The following is a 19,139-nucleotide window of genomic DNA, read 5'->3' on the forward strand; positions in this document are numbered from 1 at the left end:
TGTGAAAGTGCAAAACCAACGTAGATTGTGCATGCGTTTGTCTGCTCGTATAAATGCAAAGCAATTAGCTCGAAAGAGGAAGCTTATCTCTTTGTTGGCTTCGTTTAATAGCATGGCTCTTTGTGATGCAAACTAGTCTTGGTGAAAGGCTGTTTTTTCAAGGGCTTCTGGTAGCTGATAGAAAAAAGGACTTTTTTGCTCCCATTTGCTTCGCACTACAAATGCGTCAGGACCTCCCCAAGAAGTTACGGCCTGCGTGGGTGTACGCCTTGGGCTTACGCGCATGGTGCCAGTGCTCGAGTGGAGCGGGTGATTTTAACAGGGGAAGGGACAAGGAGGGAGTGATGACACACACGCACATGATTATGACATTGGCAAGACAACTATTTTCTTTTTCTTTTTGCCTTTATTTATTACTGCGTCGCGACACCTCTCTCTTTTCCCCGTGCCCCCCTTCCCTTCCAGGGTGATCTTTCCCTGATATTTCGCTATCGCATACGATTGAGTTGTGCTTCATATCTTTTTGTTTGTTATAATGTCTACATTTGTGAGTGGTCATTGCCATTGTTTGTTCACTGTTCAGTTCATTTCCCCCCTTTTCTTCCGCGAGCTATTTATTCCTTTATCATTTTCAGTTCTTTTTGTTGTTATTGCGAGCTCCCCTCCCCACACTTTCTTTTTTTATTATCTGTTTCCGGAGCCCTGTGCTGCGCTGTACGTGCCAGTCCCATACGGGGTGGCGTCACCATGAAAGAGGCTCGTTGGATGGATTGCTTGCGCCGCGTCGGCGTTTACGCGCAGTTACGGTGAACGAAAAAGAGTGATACGAATAATGAAAAGGAATGAAGGAAGAACCACCAGGAGTGCAGTTTGTACAAGTGTTGAATTCGGGCCTTTTTTCTTTCCTTATCCTTTCCCTCTTTGGCACACATGATAGGGGACCTACTGTACATAAATCTGTGTATATGTGTGCGCGTGAGAACTGCCAAGATGCAAAAAGATGGGTTTCGCAACCTTTTGCCATGTGCCACACATGCTCTTCTCATCAAACCCCTTTTTCATTGCTTAAGGGAGTGTTGTGTGAACAATATACAGACAGCTGTAGATTGATTACATTTTTAATACGGCTGAGCAGCGGCAGGAGACGTAATATACAAACTCCACCATGAATGTCGATGGTACTGTCCAACAAGCCCGTGTGGGTGTTGTTGTACACCGAGCGGAGTCTCTTGTTGGACTGAGCGCGAGTGGGACGTCGAATCCCTTTGTTTCCGTTTCGGTTGGCGCGACAGTCCTCAGTACTCCTGTTGTGCAGAATAGCACAAACCCCACATTCGAGGCTGCTTTTAACTTCCCCGAATGCCCTATTCCAACTATTCTGACACTTCGTGTATTTCACAAGGAGGCCGGTGGGGTAGAGAGTCCACTCGGCAGTGCAACGCTTACGCTGTTTTCGCCGTCCGCGATGACTCGCCGACAAGTACAACTGGGACATGGTGGTAGCGTTGTTTTGTCTCAGAAGGCCCGTGACGGATGCGGATCGCTAGACATTTCTTATGAGGTAGTGGCGCCAACGTCCTATAAAGCAACTGCATCGGAACAACGAAAATCTGTTGACGACGATCTACCTTCGTTTTTGAGGGATGACGCGGGGGCGGAAACCCTAACTTCAGCATTTACGGCATTCTCCCAACCTCCACCACCACCAGCTGCTGCAATACCGAAACCACCAGAATTTGGAGCTGTTCCTCCACCACCACCAGCTGCTGCAATACCGAAACCACCAGAATTTGGAGCTGTTCCACCACCACCACCAGCTGCTTCAATACCGAAACCACCAGAATTTGGAGCTGTTCCACCACCACCACCAGCTGCTTCAATACCGAAACCACCAGAATTTGGAGCTGTTCCACCACCACCACCAGCTGCTGCAATACCGAAGCCACCAGAATTTGGAGCTGTACCACCACCACCACCAGTTGCTGCAATACCGAAGCCACCAGAATTTGGAGCTGTTCCACCACCACCACCAGCTGCTTCAATACCGAAACCACCAGAATTTGGAGCTGTTCCACCACCACCACCAGCTGCTGCAATACCGAAGCCACCAGAATTTGGAGCTGTTCCACCACCACCACCACCAACTGCTGCAATACCGAAGCCACCAGAATTTGGAACTGTTGCCCCACCCGTCCCCGTCGTGGTACCCTCCACCTCTGGACAATCATTTATTGCGAGTGCGGCTTTTGCAAATGAGGACTCTTCTGAGACGTCACCACCACCTTCGTCTTCAACTATGCCGGACACTGGGGGCACCTCTCACTCATCTCACCGCGGTTATTCATCTGCATCGTCCCCCAACAGCACCAATCATACGCAGCTGCAGAGGCAGCAAATGGCATCGGCATCGTCAACGGGAGCGACATCGACATCTCTTCATACTTCATCGAATCATTCAAGCACCGCACCCCCGCCACCACTTCAGGCACAAAAGGAACCGCCACTTCATGGAGTAGATAAGACTTCGCGGGCTCCTTCGGGGTCAGCTTCCGTTGAACCAACCGCAAAGGATAGTGATAAATCGCAGAAGAAAGTAAGAATAGCCACGAATGCGAAGGACCGCCCAACTAGTGCTGGAACCGCTGCAAACACGAAACCACCACTGCGGCAACCTTCAGAATCAGGAAGGGGGAGATCGTGTTCGTCTGTGAGTCCAACCCGCGAAGCACGACGGACTTCGTCGGCACAGGGAGGTCGCTCCTCTCCCTACGTCCATGGACCCGTTGTGAAAAAAGTGAACAACTTCACGGCACAGGGGACGACACTGCTTTCTGCAGCACGGCGTTCTGCCAACTTTCAGGTTCCTACGATTTATCAGTACCCTGAAGAGTTGCTTGCAGCCGCCTCTCAAGGTGATGTTGCGGTGTTTCAGAGACTACGAGAGGAGGACCCACAACTCTCACGTGGTTTTGAGAAAGTGCGTGACTATTCAGGTCGGACCATCCTGCATATTGCTGCATGGTATGGACACGTGCAGGTGCTGAAGATATTGCTGCAACCCACTCCGGTGGCTCCGCTTCTTGAGTTACGTGCCCTTCGGTCGGTGAATGGAAACACAATCCTCCACAGCGCAGCTCAGGGAGGGAGAGTGGATGCAGTGCAGTGGCTTCGGTTTAGTACCGCCGCAGCGTCCCTCATTGGACAGAGAAATGCGCGCGGTATCACGGCAACTGAGTGTGCTAGGGAAGCGGGCTTCTCGAATGTGGCTTTGATGTTGGCTGAAACAATGTAACAGACGTGACATTCCCTATGAATCTGGAATTTGTTTCGGGTGCGTCGGCGATGCGTTACAACAGCACGATACTGGCGCCGTACGTGTGTATGTATGTGTGTGTGTGTGTGTGTGTGTGTGTGTGTGTGTTTGCGCGTGCTAAGGGGAGCACTGCGAAACTTTGTTCGGGGAATGGGCGGTGTGTTTGGTGGCTGCATTAAGAGACTAAGGTGGAAAAAGAAAGGGAGCAGGGTAAACAACTGGCCTCTCGGGTACGTTCTGTCAATAATACGTGTTGGCTGCAATTTATAGATATGCAATGCTAATGGCATTGAGGACGACAGGCCATAGAAATAGGGAGTAATTTAGCACAAGGTGATAATTGCCTCGCTCACTTCCTGTACACATAGAGTTGGTATAATTCAAGGCAATTACAATATTTTAGGCACTGTGACGCCTTTTGAAAGAGAGGTGCTCTTACGTTTATGCTTTTGCAGGTGTGTGCCAGCTTTGATGTTCTAAGGAGACACCGCCATCCTGAACAAGGAGGGAAACACCGCAGAAGAGTTTCAGCACGGAGAGCGAAGTCGTGTTCACACTCCTCGCGCTTACCTTCTTTTCGGGGCACCGACTCGTGTTGTGACGTACCACGATTCGTTTCCTTTGCGTATTTTTTTTTTGCTATTAACACCAATTGATAATCTTCCTATATGCTTGTATGATTCAATTCATTGTGGGTTGGATAGCGCCGTTTTTGTTGCTGTGAACCGTGTGCACGTGACGGCCCATTTACGGGATGGCTGCGCATCGACAGTGTAATTCAAAACAAACTACACAAGTTTTTCTTTTCTTTTCTCCTGCTCTCTGCATTTAACCACTACGTAGGGTTCCCTAAGAACATTCTCCAGTAAAGTGTGCGAACGTTAACGGGAACTGAAGCACCACGGTGAGTCACACAACCGTCTCGAGGAGGGGGACAGAGGAAATCAAGGTGGAAAGGGGAAATAGGGTTGTTTGTGTGTGTGTGTGTGTGACATCTGCCGTGAAAGGAATTTTGCCTCACTGCAAGCCAAATGATTCACGGCAATGCTGCGCCCATCAGCCGTGCGTTTACAATTCATTTCAAAGGGGAGCTGTTCCGTGCCCTAATCGACTGTCGCACGGCGCTCACGCTTCGTGATTTGATTGCCGTGGCTGTTCCGAATCCCTCCGGCTCTAACTCTTCCTCCACAACAACTGGGGATTTCTCAACTGATTGGGTTGATAACTGCATTTGTGCCTTTGGTGGGCAGCGACTTTCCCTCGACACACTAACGGAGTCAGCGCCACTGGTATTGGATGTTTCGTGGTCGGAAAGCGCGCGGGGCGGAACCAGGAAAAGGATGAGACGCGACTTCATTTCTTTTAAGGAGGAGGATCGAAATCTTTTACCATGTAAAGTGTCGCAGGAAGAGATTGGTTACAGCGGTCGAAAGAGTGGAAGCAAAGAAATTAAGAACAATATTGACGATAAGTACAGCGTTTTTGATGCTAAAAGTGGTGTAGTGCTCTCCTTTGATTCAAGTAGTCGTTATGGTGTCGAAGGGAAGTTTAGCGCAGATGATAATAACAGTAATGATAATAGCTGCAGCAGCGATGATGGAGAGGATGATGACTGCATTAACAGTGAGGGTCGCACCCCTTGCGAAGATTATGACGACCGCCAGTACGAGGCTATTTTGCCAGTTGTTGTGGGTGGGGTTGTGAGGTTGGTAAACATGGAAAGCCGTGACAAGAGTCACGAGTGGACTGTGTATGTACGGGGTTTGTTTAATGAGTCGAAGTACCTTGCTGACTGCATTGAGTCTGTTCGTTTTTTCCTCGATGCATCTTTCACCCCATCAGAACGCCTGGTGACGTCTCCCCCGTTCGAGTTAACTGAAGTCGGCTGGGGAGAGTTCATCGTCAAGGTTTCAATACAACTGCGGCATTACCCGCGTCCAATTCAGATTGATTTATCATCCTCGAGCGCTTCACCTGTAACATCTGGGGTTGTGAAGTCACCGTCGCTCCTGCCACTGTTACCGACTTCTGCTGAAACCCTGTCCGATGTGAAGGTGGCATCCGCAATTTTGTCACCATCGACGGCCGATGGTCCTTTGATTGGGTTAACAAATGGTCCCGCTTTGTCCCCTTTGATTAGTGTGCTCAGTCGGCATCATTACCATGGTTGTGCCAGTGATAGTGTTGGCCACACGATAGTAAAGAAAGAGGAGGAGGAGGAGGGTGATGATCAATGCACAAAATGCGACGCAAAGAGAAATGTGTTTGGCAGCACGGAGAAAGCTGAGGAAGCCGGAAGGCGTGCCCAGAATAACAATTGTGTCAATGTTTTGTTCAATCCAAATGCCTCTGTCTCGTCGGATGTTGAAACACTGGGAACGTGCTCTGGTGTTGTGGTCCTCTCGCACCTGCTGCGGTTTTCACACCGTGTGAAACGCCTTCATTGTATTCCCCCCCTGGGACGGCCGTACGAGCCGGAGGAGCACGTGGGATATACGCTTGTTCAACATCCTGTTGTGACGGAACACTATGATGAGATTGTCATTCCAGACGCCCCGCTGGAGATTAAAAAGGCACTTGCATCACTTCCTGAGTTGCTTCAGAATCGTGTTTCTTCCGTGAAAGGGGTGCGAGCACCCACGACTCAGCAGCAGGGTAACCATCGTGGCAGCACTACTCTCCACCGAGATGCAGTTGCCAGCATCTACGCTGAGGACGGAGTTTCATGCTGGAAATACATCAAACATGAGGAGTTGGATGATATTGCACTAGCAGAAGCGTATTTGGATAACCTCAGCACATGCCCTAAATCATTTTTCCACGTAGATTCTCATGTTGTTGAGGCGAATCAGCCACTAGCACTGCCTCGACCTGGGCGCGGCAGGAGAAAGTTAATGGGGGCAGAAATTGACCTCGCGGCTCTAAGAGCAGCGAAGAAAGGGTTAACAGATGCCATTGGGCGGATGCGGCGTGAGGCGGTGTTGCGGCAGGCGGCTCATATCTACCAGCAGTACACATAAACGGATAAAGTTGGCACTAACTGTTAGCTTTTACAGTATCTGACGTGTTGCTCTTATACGGTTCAATATTGAGCTAAGTTTTCATTCAGCATAACTTTTGTTGTTGTTGTTAACCTCCCTCCGTTGCCAAATCAGCGAAGATATTTATATTTTTAGCTCGTCCATCTTCCAGCCGATTAAATAAACCTGAGGAACGGGCAGGCGTTTGTGAGCGGGAGTATGCGCGAGGAGTGAAGTGAGGCGGCTTTTGGGAGGAAGTGGAGAGTTTGGGTTTGTCTTTGTGGAGGTGCGTGACTATTTTTATGGGACTTGGGAGTTGAGTGGGAAAGGCGAGTGAACATTTGCCGCTGTGCAGTCGGTTCGCTTAGTTGTGGCGCTTGTTTTTATATCTTGGATGCTCTTTCTTTGGTTAGTGTTGTCTCACAACAACAGAGAACTTGGGGGGGGGGAATGCAATTTCCTTTTCTTCATTTTTTTTCCGAGCCCTTACATCAGTGAACCCTTCGCGTACACTTGAAAGCATAGGTCCACGGACGTTTGTTTTTGGAGCAATTATCGCTAATGTTCATGGATGTGTGCGACGGTCAGGAAAGTGTCCTCACAAACTTTTACATGTTTTTTTTCTTTTTGTCACCTTTTAAAATGTTTAAAGCCCTTCCATCCCTTTTTGTCCCTTTCCCCCCATCGCACGTCTTTTTAAAAAAGCTGACTCACCAGCGCTGGGGTGTCTAACGCACCAGTTACTTAGTTGCATATCAAGGGGACAAAGAGCATAAACAGAAAAGTAAAAGGCAAATTGACAGATACATAGAAACACGCAAAAGTACGTATATATATATATATATACTCGTCCACATAGATTTATTCACTGTGTGCCCAACGGCGAAGCAGTGGCAAAACTGAAGAGCAACAAACAGGTTTGATTTATTTGAAAGTTCTTTGAGGGACTATATCTCTCCTCTTTTTTTTACAAAAAGGAAAAAGAGATACTCACACGGAGAGGATAATTTGCGTTTTATCGAGGCGCAGTTGTTTTTGTTGTTAATTTCTTTTTTCCATCGCTGCACGGAAGGGGGGGGCAGCAAAACACACATAGACGTAGATATACATATATAAACACGTTTACGTGCACACATAGATACGAATATATACATATATATATATACATATAGAGAGAGAGAGTTTCATACGCATTTCTTACGTAACAAAGGCGGAAACCAAAGCACACCAAAAAAAAAAAAAGAGGATGGAAACACAGGTACCTCAGAATGTTATGGAGGATGCCATTGCGGTGTGGAACCGTTTGCAATGTTGGGGAAACGCTAGCAACTATCTTCTGGCGTTGAATAACCCGTGCATGCAGCACCAAAAGCATGGCGTAACAAAATGGGATCCCTACTCGATACGTCTTGCAAGGCGCGTCGTTGCGGTGGTGGAGCGGCTTGACAACCACAGAGAGAAGTCTCTGGGGTTAGGCGCCACACCACGTGAAAAGTTACTGGCACTGGCTGAAGTTGTGCGGTTGTGTTTGGAATCGTTTGACCCTCTGGGAACTCCGTTGGTGCAGGGGGCAGCATTTCCCTTCAAAACACCGTCATCATTCCTCTCGCCATCGCCTCCCGTTGAGTGGGAAAGAGCTGTTGATAAGCGAGTTGTGAGTGGTACCATGATCATGGAGGGGCTACACATCCTCACTTATCCCAGTGTGCAACTGAGAATTGAAGCAAGTGTTGAGCAACTGCTGCAACACATTATGGAAGAGTTTAACGGTGGAAGCAAAAGGACGATGAGACACTCACCGGAGGAGTTGCGAGCGCTACGAGCAACCACCATGCTTCTGGAGGATTTCGATGCTTTGTATAAGCGTATTGTATGCGTGTTTCCGTGTGTTCGAATGATGGGATCGCCGCATATTCCTGTTGCTCTGTTACCTATCGTAATTAAATTGTACTACAAAATGGCAGAATGGGTGCGAGACGCAGAGGTCACTGGGGAATTGAACAGCTTCGCTCAGATAACGGTATTCAAGAAGAAGAAGTTGTTCGTGAAGATGCGTCGGGGGGATAAGAATGTACCTTGGGGACTGCAGTTTAATGATGAGGGAAGAGTGGTACAAGTCAACCCATCTGTGCGTTCCGGTTCCCACGCCGCTGAGGTGTTGCATGGTTTGACACAATTCTTCAAGAAGGGTTTGTCGATAGTTGAACTGAATTCACAACCGGTTAGCTTTGCAAATTTGACTGCAAAGCAGGCGACAGACAAGCTTCACTTTTGGACAATTGATGATTCTCGTCTGTCCCTTACAATGCAAGACGACCACACGACTCCTCCTTTACTTGAGCAACTCGCCTTTTTTGTGGTGCCAGGCGCTAAAAAACAGTGTGGAACACTACGTGATGGAGATGATACGTGTGCGACGCTCGTCCTCCATAGGGAACTCTGCGGAATATCATGGGACATCCGCCTCACCTCGGAGCTGTGTGTAGTGGATGTACCCACCAGCATTCTCTCTAAGGAGGCGGCAACTTTCTTCAAAACTCACCACAAGCAGCTGCGCATTGGGGCTATAAATGGTGTTAAAGTGACGAGAGCGTATCAAGTAGAAGCACTGAGTCAGTTCGTCAACACGATCGTGATTGATTTTTACAAAGTCCCACCCCCAGAGACGGTACCTGCACAAGTAAAACCGAAACGGGTCCCTGCCCTGAAGAGTGATACGAAAAATACACCCTCTCAACATACCTCTGTGGTTGTGACTGCTACTGCAGTAGCTGCTCCAGAAACCGTGAAGCGCATTGCGAACGATGGCAAGGAGCAGCAACTGAGGGAGGTGCAAACATCAAAAAAGAAGATTGAAGATTCATCTCCACTTGATAAGGCAGGCGGTAAATCCAACAGTACAACTGCTATTGTCCATGCAAAGGAGGCACCACTCGTACTGGTTTCCACCGTGGCTGAGAAATTGAGGAGTATCGCGAGAGCAGGAAGCATTCCGGGGAAAAATGGTGCCAACGGTTTTTTGGAGGATGCTGAAAGAAGAGCAGTAAGCAAGAACGATGAGTACCGCTCTGCAACGAAACAAAATGAGGTGCGAGGCAACCTTGACGGTGATGTGACGACTTCTCTTACAGACACAGTGATGGTGTTGGATATGGATGGCGCGGAGCCACTTACTTTCCCCAACAATGTTACAATAAATATGTTGACACCTGAGGAGATGGTGGTGCAGCGACCATCATGCGAAAAGAAGTGGGGATTCTCCCTTGAAACGGAAGGAATGTACCCTAAAAAGACCATTCACATGTCTGGACTTCCGCGTATGCTGGATGAACAATGGCATCACCCGTTCAGCAAACTGTTTCGTTCACGTAAAGGTGAATGGCGCATTGCTAGTGTGAACGGGACCCCGGCGTCACAGTTGCCCGAAGTAATTGACGTAATGAAACATGCTTTGAAGATGCAAATTAAGTTCATTAGACGATGGTAGCGTTTCTACCGGAGCAACCATTCTTCATCGTCGCATCCCTAAAAAGTTAACACAACTTTTTTTTCTTTGTCTACTGCGTTTGGGAGTGCGGGGCATCGAACTATCGAAAGCGGTAAAGGTATCAGGGAGGTCTAAGGAGCTCTTTTCCATTTCGTTTTTTACTGCTTTGCTGGATTTATTGTTCCTCCACGCCGTTTTGGAAATAAAGTGCAGTAAAAGAGGAGAGGCAGAAGCTTGTGTGTGTGGGGCCCCTAAAATGTGAGACATGTTTGAGCTTGTCCGTGCTCCCGTTATTATGAACAGAATATGCTTGAGCAGCGGTGTATGGGGATGGAAAATAGTGTGTGGAGCCCCCACTAATTTTGTGGGAATCGTTCGCAGTGGCGTATCCTCTTTTCCAGCTATCTTTTTTACTTGTTTTTAGTACATCTACGTGGTTAAGTGATATAACATGTACTGTCTCCCCCTTAATATCTTCTTCGTGAGTAACCCCGCGGTTCTCACATATGACTTTTCGTGTATATCTCCTTCACCTCCCCTCTTCTTTGTTGATGATGCATCATGCGTGAGATACATATATATATTGGTTGGTGGGGGAATAAAAGAAAAAGAGAGACTGAAGTCACTACGATTGGATACATCAATAGTGTGAAGTGAGGGTAGTTTTACTCATATTACCTTTGAGTGCTCGTCGAATGCCCATTTCGCCCTTGGCCTTAACGTGGGTGACCGCCCACTTGAAACGGCGAGGTTTGCCGTGTAATATTCCGGGTGTTACGGCGGCTGAAGTCTGTTCTGAAGAGGAACCGAAGCCGGCTGCCGAGCCACAACACGAGGCAAAACCTCTCTCGCCTGATGAGCTTCTTCAGGCGCTGGGTCATTGCTTCACTTCACAACCGCCCAAGAAGGAAATGACTAGTAATCAAAATCTCGTAAAGAACCCTAATGGCTTAGCTGAACATGAAACATCTCTTAGTCCGCAGCACAGATCAACCCCACAACGTGTTGCATCTGGTATTGTTAAACTAGTGGAACAACATGAAGAGCGGTCAGCCGCCACCAAAGGTACCACACAGTCATTGTTGCTATTAAACACTGTTTTGACCGCATGTATGCGACACGCACTTCGTTATAGTCGGTTGGATGCCTCTAAAGGTGAAGATGTAACGGCTAGTGGAGGTGATGGGGCGAGTACAGTTTCACCTTCGCAACAAATAGCGTTTCCCTGGTCAGCGGACAGGGCGGCGAATCACTTATTGCATGTGTTTAGTGACGATGCTGTGCAGAAACAACTGCGTACTAGATTGTGGAAAATCGTATCGAAAGAACATAAACAAATTGTCGGGGATGCTACGAAGTTGTTTCGTAGCTTACCCATTGATGGTAGCGGCGCCATCAATTTTGGGGAAGGCACCAGTGTTGCGGAGGAGGAACTGAAGAGGATGTTTTACATTCCGGAAAGTACCGTTGTTGCTACCTACGACGCCATTCGGAAATTATACAACGCCGAGGAGCCTACTCTTATCCTCTCTGATGCGTGGTCGAGTGGTGTCAATGGCGGGGAAGTATCACTACTAAGTGAATGCCATTTCGTTTATGAAGTATCCTCCCAGCACCTTGCTGACTTACTAATGCAGGAGGTGCGGGCAAATGCCATGAAAGAGGAAAAAACGAAGGCGGAGAACTGCGAAGATCTCGGAGCCGCTTTGCAGCAACCATACTCAAAGTTTACTTCGCAATTTTGCACTCTTTTGATGGAAATGAGTCGGGTGCGGATGGCAGCGGCGGTTCTTATGCAGTTTGAGATCCTCGCGCGTCGAATCGCTCTTTTAGCTAAAGGACCAACGGTAAATCAACAACGAGGATCGTGTGATACCTTTGTTGATTTGGGTGTAGCAGTTGCAGCGCAAGAACTCTGCACGCTGGCCGTGACTTCATCATCACGAGTATTGGAAACTGCACTTCACAAAAAGCGTTTTACAACTCTATTCCGCGTTACAGTAGGCGAGTCGCCGTCTTTAACCTCTCGTGGCGATCAACGAAAAAGCTCTAATGATGAGCAGAACGGTGCTGTTGTTACCGGTCCACTGCCCACACTCGGCTCCGCTTTTGCGCTTCTTTCATTGGGATCACCAATTAAGAAGGTAGCAGCGGTGGAACGGGCGAAGGCAAGAGCTTCTTCAGAGGTTGCTCTTGCTGCCAATTCTACGGATGTTCTTGGCGATTCTGGAAGCTGTGAGCACAACAACTCTTCTGTTGGTCCTGGAGATCCGTCGGGCGTTAGGTCTGTGGATTGTGCGGCAACATACGGTGCGTTCATGCAAACCATTATGAAAGCCGCTGGTGCTACAAATAGCTGCGCTACACTGGATGGGAAGCGCTGCAAAGGCAAAGCAAGACACACCACAAGTACGGAAGGTGCCCCTTCTGGTACGAGTGGCGGAATTCAGCAGCATCGGAACGAGCAGACAGAGCCGAGTGCCACATGGAAGTTTCGGTGTTGCCGGATGCAACGCGATAATGTGTTGGACGCGCTGGAGGCGATTCCCTGCGCTGAGAAGGATGCAAAAGTGCAGTTACTTAGGTCGTCAACGGACATTCCATGGCCTTTCACATTGGATGCAATACCTGCTGATGGTGGTAGAAGCAACCTTGATTGTGGGGGCGGTAACTGTGGAAGTTCGAATTCATCCACCCTCTTGCAGGCAACTAGTGGTTTCACATCCACTGTGACTGATATGACAGTGCGGATGAAATTTAACGAATCCTGGTTTCCCCCTACGGAGCGTATGCACACTTCTGCTTGTACTGCACACGATGGCGGAGGGACGACAACAACTCATGGTACTGGTTTTACTCCCATGGACTTTCAGCACGCCTCACAACTGCAGCGCGTCCTGGCCTTCAACGATGGTCGTTTTTTATTTATGAATGGTTGTCCTGCGAGTAAAGTTAAACCTTTGAATCGCCTCGCGCGGGAGTCGCTGAAACTGGTGGTACGCTTTCGCTGAGAGTTACGGCGTAGTGACATGTGTGGGTGTGAATATTATTTTTTCTTTTGTGAGAAGAAAGGGCTGCCATTTGTGCTAGTCCCATTCTTCAATCAGAGAATTTTGATGGACGCATGCGTGTGTCGCCCTTCTTATTCCTTAGGGGTCCTCCCCTTCAATTTCCTCGGACGGGTTAAAATTGCGTTTCCCTCCCTCTTTCCCATCTTTTTTTCAGCTCTCCTTACGTTGCCCCTTCACATTCCACTTGCTGCCCTCGTTTTTATGCTCATCGCCGCCGCATTATCACTTTTTCACTTCCTTCTTTGAATATATATATATATATATATATATATTTGTTTGTGTGCTTTTGTTGCGCACCTGTAGTCTGAGAAAAGAGATCAAATCTTTTGAACAACAGAAGTTTTTAAAGAAATACAGCAGACAAGGGATTTATAGGTTTATAGCAAATAGGAAAAAGGAAAAACAAGTCGAGGCAAAACCTAAGGGAAGGGACGAAGGACTGATAAGTGGAAACACAAAGAAGAGTAGTAGGAGCAAAACAAAGAACAGCAGAGGCAACAATTAGCCATCGAAGCCCAGTGGGTGAAGGTAACTGAAATAATCAAGGAAGGGATAGGGTAGGTAAGAGAGGGGGGAAAGCACAAAAAAGGAGAGAAAATAGAGAAGCGGGTGGTTAATTGCCTGCTTGTGTACACGTGTGTGTCAGACTAGCTGCAATCCTTTCGGTGGAAACAATTTGGAGAACAGGGCGAGATAAGTCTAGCGAAATATCTGTCTGTTACAGAAACTCAGCAAGGTAGTGGCAAGCGGAAGAGAAGAAGGGGAGGAAAGAAAAAGGAAGCAGCACCAGATATAAACGTCTACATATATATTAGACATACGTTATACGTGTTGACGGGAGGGTAAACAGGGAAGCGGAAGATAGTTATTCTCACCTGCAAGAACTAATATACCCATATTCATTTTGAGTGCAATTGTCACGCTTGAAACGAAAACAACTATACACATATACATCCTTAATCGCCAATCATGGGAGGAGGTTCATCCGTTGAAGACAAGCGCTACTCCCGGCTGTTCCAGGAGGGTCTCAAGGCGCTTCATGAGGGACGCTTTACATATGCTGAGATTTACTTTGATCAGGCCATTGAGAAACATGAGGGTTATCCATTCTGGCAGCGCCTTGACGAAATGGTAGAATGGGAACGAAAGGGAAACACCGGTAAGCGAAAGGGAGAGGAGCAAAATGAAAAAGATCAGTGGGCGAAAGAAACAAAGCCTGAGACAGGTGGCGGTGAGGGAGCAGGAGAAGATGGCGCTGAAATGGATGATTTGGGAGGTGAATCCGATGACACTGGTGTTCTTGTGATTCCTCTCGATCAACGGGTATTTCACGTGTTGGAGTACCTTCAGTTGCGCACCGACATTTCCGTCGCTTATTTGCTAGCTGAACGCTACGAAGAGGCACACGAGCACCTCCAATACGTCACGTCGCACACTCATGTGCTTTTGAAGTGTTTGCGCATTGCCCGGCAGAGTAATATGTCAGAGGAATCAGGCGGAGAAGGCGGTGACACGAATCCCCTTGAGCATGTTGGTGTAGTGGAGCGGCGGTTCCGTGCAGGTTTGATGGGCATGGAAGTGGAAGTGGAAGGTATCCTCGACGCCTTTGAACAATATCTTCGCCTGCACTGGTTCTCTGGAATTGCAAACACTGTTTACATCGCCTTTGAGCGGTTCAAGGGAGGGCAGGGTGATAAGAAGCGCAAGCGTGAGCTTGACGCCGTAGTTGTGACATGTGAAACGGCCAAGTTAGAACTTCACAAACTGGTGTCCCGCCGTGCTAAGAGCTTAACGAACAGTGTGTTGATTGAGTTCCTTGAGAAGCTCATTAATGATATGGACAGCAGCGCCTCGGACTCCGAGGATGATGGAAATGCAAACGGCGGCCGCAGTGGTGGTCCCGCCGCCAAGGGCAGAAGAAAGTCGGACAACCGCGAGGATGGCGACAAGGAAGAACTTGAGAACTTCCCATTCAGTGCACGACTTCAGATGCTTTACGAGCGTCGTCTGTTGTATCGGGGCATGCCCGCCCCCATGCAAGGTGCTGCCTTGCGTTACCTGCCTTGGATGGATGAAGATATCCGTCGTGTTGTTCCCGGTACAAACTACAACCTGGAGATTCAATGTGGTATGATTGATGATAGGCGTAAGAAGCAACTCCAAAAGAAATCTCTCAAGCACACAGTACAGAAGCGGTTTGACTTCAACGACAGGGTGCTATTCAACAAGAGTATGGATGAAGAAAATGCACTGCTGTTATTTCCATTACTTCTTGTTGAAGCTGATGTGCAATTAGAACTTGGTGCTGCCACGAAAGGCATTAAAGCGCTAGATATGGTCGAGAAATTGTCTACGCAATTATACGGCAGGCAGTCGCTTGAGCAACAGAGTCTCATGCGCCGTGTGTTGGAGACCCGTAAACGCGGTGGTGCTCTTTTCATGATGTTTGATGACCAATTGAACTAAATGCAAAGGAAGCAAAGAAGAAAATAGGATGGGTGGATGTGAGAAAAGAAAAAAAGGAAAAAGAAATGGAAGCGTCAAGGGTTTAGAGTGTTTACGCTTTCTTCTATGTTTTTGTATGTGTGGGAAAGGGGGGGGAATAAGTAACAGAGGTGAAGAAACATACGCTACTGGTGCAATTTTTTTTTCTTTTTGTACACCAAAAAGAGGCGATAGCAGGAAGTACAGGGAAGAAAAGGGGGAAAAAGGCGAGACAAAACAAGATACCAAAGGAGAGATTGAACTAATGGAAAGGGAGAGAAAAGATGTTTATCCCCCCCACCCCAATTCGTTCATTTGATTGTTTCTTTTTATGTGTGCGCGTGTGTGTAAATATATATATATATATATATTACAGGGGGCGGTAGGAGGGAAAGAAAAAGGCAAAACAAATGCAAAAGAAAAAGGGAATTAAAGGATTTGGGAGAAAAAGGAATAGGAGTAATAAAGAATAAAAGAAGTGGGAGCAAGTACAAAACAAAGCAAAGCAAAACACAAAAACAAAACAGGTGTAAAGGATAAAGCAAACAAACAACCAAATAAAAGACAATAAGTGACATGCAAGCGATGCGGTACAAATCAAATATGTGGGGGGTCCGCTGAATGGCTCTGTGGCTAACACGTTTGAGGAGCGGGCGGAAATATTAACGGCAGGAGTAATTTTTTTAAAAAAAATGATTCGTATGTAAGTGAAAAAGTTATGAGAAGTAAACTGACAAATGTTTTTTGTCTGTGTTTTAACGTTGTTGTGTACATTCATGTAAAGCGAATATATATATATATATATGTGTGTGTGTGAGAGAGAGAGAGAGAGAGTAAGTCAATGAGTGTTTTTCTGTCTGAAGGTAGGAAAATGATAATTTTTTTTCTCTTGTTAAAGCAACGTTTGTATGTCGTGTTTGCCTTTTTGTTAGCAATTTCTTTTCCTGTTGTCTTTTCCCCCCTTTACTTGCTATTTCCCTTAATATCTTTACTCGCTTTTGTTCATTCTAATTTCCCTTTTCTTTTTTTTTATGTATCTTTTATCTTTTCTGTTTTTTGAATGTAACTCAGATATGCCACTGCTTCTGGTGGAAGTAACATAAAAGTGAACAACCGTTTTTGTTTTTTTTTGTTCTTAACATTCTCTCAGCGCCAAAAACGCGAGGGAAGAAATACTACCAAAGAATGTGTGCAACTAAATTTGAAGTTTCTTTAAAAAAACAAAAATACAAAAAAACAAAAGAGAAAAGAGGGAAAAAAGAAAAATTATCGGAGGGAGTTTGCGGTCGCGAGTATTGTCACCCGTTTTCCTTCAGAGAAGTGTTTTAAGTGTAGGAATGCATGTGTGGGGGATTTTTTTTTTTTTTTTGTGAGGACGAGGAGCAAAGTTCACACTTAAATCAGAAGTGTAAAAGAAAAGGGAGAAAATAATGATAATGCTGATGATGATGATAATAAAAGAAAAGAGAAGAGGAGAGCGCAAACAAAAAGGAGGAAGAGACAAAGTATATAAATCAATAAATAAAAAGTTGAAGATATGAGGCTAAGAGGCAGAAAGCAACATGCAGTAATGATTGTATATGCGCAGGAGATAAAAAGTGGTGCTGCCGCAGCCCTTTTTTTTTTTTCAAATTTAATCGTTTGTTCATCCGAGAGTGAACAAATGTTTGAACGTATTTCCACCTGATGCCCCTCCCCCCCTCAACACACACACACACACCACCTAATTTCTTGCTTTTTTTTTTGAAACTATTTATTTATTTTTTTACTCGGTTCTCTGTTCCTCATTCACCCTAGCCGTCTCATCTCTGCGCGGTACATACACGTATAAATGTAAATAATATATATATATATATATGTTTATTTATGCGTGTGTATTACGTTATATAATATTATATAACATTATCACATGATATGGTTATTATTGTTGTTGTTACTTATTATTATCATCGCCGTGGACATGCAATTTATGGTCCCTTTATTCTCACATTTTTCTCTCCGTCCCACCACCTGCGCATATATATATAAATATAAATAAATAAATATATATTTATTTATTTATTTTCACCCTCCTTTCTTTTGGCGTATTGTTGATGCTGCCGCTGATTTTTATCTCTTTCATTGACTTGAACTGTTGTGTGCCCCTCCCCCTCCCCCTCCCCCGTACGCACCGCCTCAAAACAAAAAAATTTGTGCAGTGAAAAGAACTGAACTGAAATGAAATGAACTGAAATGAAATGAACTGAACTGAAATGAAATGAACTGAAATGAAAAATGGAAAAAGAGAAGGAATATACAAATGAAAGTCGAGGAGGAGAATGAAATCAGTTAAATGTTTGGGACAATTTCTTATTTTTCCGTTTCGTTTAGTTCGTTCCGAGGCCTCATTTATGCGGCGTTACGTCCTTTTGTCTTCGTTTTGTTTTTGTTTCAATTTGATTTGTTGTGTGTTTTATTTCCCATCAATCGCGTTCTCGTCACCACCACTACAACCACCAGTTTTCTCTGGCGTGTTTTTTTTTCTTTCTTTCTCTCTTAATTTCCTTTTTCTTCTTTTTTTCTCTCTTTTTTTTTTCTTTTTGGGACGAAAGGACAAATACGCTACCACTTAACGTCGCTCACGATAGTGGACGCAATGGAATACGTGTATTTGATTTGTTTTTTTTGTTTTTTTCTCTTCACTTTTCTGTTCTCGGTGTTGTGTCAAACTTTTTTTCTTTTTTTTTACTTTTTTTAAATATATATATATATATATATTTATATATGTTTATGTGTTTTGGTGACAGAAGCAAAGGTGTTTAAAAGAAGCAAGAGAGAGAGAGAGATTAAAAAAAAAAATGAATATTTGAGATATGTTGCCTTTTCATACACATTAATATTCATATGTGTATTATATTCTCCTTTTTCTTCTTTTTTTTTCCAACGCCTTTTCCCATTTCTTAACCGTTCTTGCATCTTACAATACCTCTTGATATTACTTTGTTCATGCACTTACTCGCTTATTTTAACTTCTTTCATATTATTCACAATAACATTCCCTTTACTTTTCCCTTTGTTTTTTTTTCCTTCATCTTACTTTATCTCTTTTTTTTTCTTTTTATTTTCCGTTTCACTCCTCCTCTCTTTTCTCCAGTTCCGCATAACTTTCCATGCCCGTGTGGAAACCCTCGAAGGCAAGTCTGCGTGAGTGAGCTTGTGATATTATTTGTGATTTAAATAAATAAATAAATAAATATATTTAAAATTGATGTTTTGTAATGTTCTGCCCATTTGTTTTTTTGTATGTTTTTTTTTTCCATTTGGTTCAATAACTAAAAACACCAAAAAAAAATTTAATTATAATATAAATATATATATATATATTAATATTTGTTGTGGCTGGGAACACATCCACAGCGGCACCAACACCAGCAACGGTTCCTGGGGGAAGGCTTTTTTTTTAAATGTTTTAAATATTTTAAATATTTTATTATTATTTTAAATGTCAAAACGAAAAAAAACCCAAAAAAGAGAGAATTTTAAAAAAAATGTATAATCAAAAAAGAACGAGAAAAGGATGGGAAAAAAGACGGAGGATAGAAAAAAAAATTAAAAAGAAAAAAAAAAGACACACTTACAAGAGGCTAACGGAAAGGCATAAAATATGTGTGAAGGATGTGAATACCCGCCTTCTTACAGGAAAAAAAAGAAAGAAAGAAAGAAAAAATATTTCCTTCATCTTTTTTTTAAAAATATTATGTCGTGATGAAGGTTTCAATTTATTT

At 45.2% G+C, this 19,139-nt stretch overlaps 5 protein-coding genes across 5 annotated transcripts, besides 22 other annotated features; all 5 read left to right on the plus strand.

Moving 5' to 3' along the window:
- Positions 1 to 19,139: part of a sequence feature (sequence corresponds to BAC RPCI93-27E10) that runs on past both edges of the window.
- Positions 1,166 to 3,292, plus strand: Tb927.7.5300 (hypothetical protein, conserved; the record flags this gene model as incomplete). Its single annotated transcript, XM_841060.1, has 1 exon — positions 1,166 to 3,292. One exon carries the CDS (start codon positions 1,166 to 1,168, stop codon positions 3,290 to 3,292), a length of 2,127 nt encoding a protein of 708 aa, XP_846153.1.
- Positions 3,376 to 3,430: a microsatellite.
- On the plus strand, positions 4,345 to 6,333 carry Tb927.7.5310 (hypothetical protein, conserved; the record flags this gene model as incomplete). Its single annotated transcript, XM_841061.1, has 1 exon — positions 4,345 to 6,333. One exon carries the CDS (start codon positions 4,345 to 4,347, stop codon positions 6,331 to 6,333), a length of 1,989 nt encoding a protein of 662 aa, XP_846154.1.
- Positions 7,478 to 7,504: a microsatellite.
- Tb927.7.5320 (hypothetical protein, conserved) lies at positions 7,580 to 9,820 on the plus strand (the record flags this gene model as incomplete). Its single annotated transcript, XM_841062.1, has 1 exon — positions 7,580 to 9,820. The coding sequence occupies one exon, from the start codon at positions 7,580 to 7,582 to the stop codon at positions 9,818 to 9,820; it is 2,241 nt and encodes a 746-aa protein (XP_846155.1).
- Tb927.7.5330 (hypothetical protein, conserved) lies at positions 10,516 to 12,831 on the plus strand (the record flags this gene model as incomplete). Its single annotated transcript, XM_841063.1, has 1 exon — positions 10,516 to 12,831. The coding sequence occupies one exon, from the start codon at positions 10,516 to 10,518 to the stop codon at positions 12,829 to 12,831; it is 2,316 nt and encodes a 771-aa protein (XP_846156.1).
- Positions 13,138 to 13,163: a microsatellite.
- On the plus strand, positions 13,861 to 15,357 carry Tb927.7.5340 (hypothetical protein, conserved; the record flags this gene model as incomplete). Its single annotated transcript, XM_841064.1, has 1 exon — positions 13,861 to 15,357. One exon carries the CDS (start codon positions 13,861 to 13,863, stop codon positions 15,355 to 15,357), a length of 1,497 nt encoding a protein of 498 aa, XP_846157.1.
- Positions 15,727 to 15,746: a microsatellite.
- Positions 15,866 to 15,901: a sequence feature (A-rich).
- Positions 16,311 to 16,433: a sequence feature (T-rich).
- Positions 16,590 to 16,641: a sequence feature (A-rich).
- Positions 17,192 to 17,274: a microsatellite.
- Positions 17,392 to 17,437: a microsatellite.
- Positions 17,517 to 17,538: a microsatellite.
- Positions 17,574 to 17,648: a microsatellite.
- Positions 17,889 to 17,956: a sequence feature (T-rich).
- Positions 18,030 to 18,110: a sequence feature (T-rich).
- Positions 18,113 to 18,140: a microsatellite.
- Positions 18,410 to 18,504: a sequence feature (T-rich).
- Positions 18,589 to 18,610: a microsatellite.
- Positions 18,698 to 18,746: a sequence feature (AT_rich).
- Positions 18,808 to 18,858: a sequence feature (AT_rich).
- Positions 18,862 to 18,983: a sequence feature (A-rich).
- Positions 19,056 to 19,081: a microsatellite.
- Positions 19,133 to 19,139: part of a sequence feature (T-rich) that runs on past the window's edge.

The sequence above is a fragment of the Trypanosoma brucei genome, chromosome 7 (genome assembly GCF_000002445.2).
Source record: "Trypanosoma brucei brucei TREU927 chromosome 7, complete sequence".
Lineage (NCBI taxonomy): Eukaryota > Euglenozoa > Kinetoplastea > Trypanosomatida > Trypanosomatidae > Trypanosoma > Trypanosoma brucei.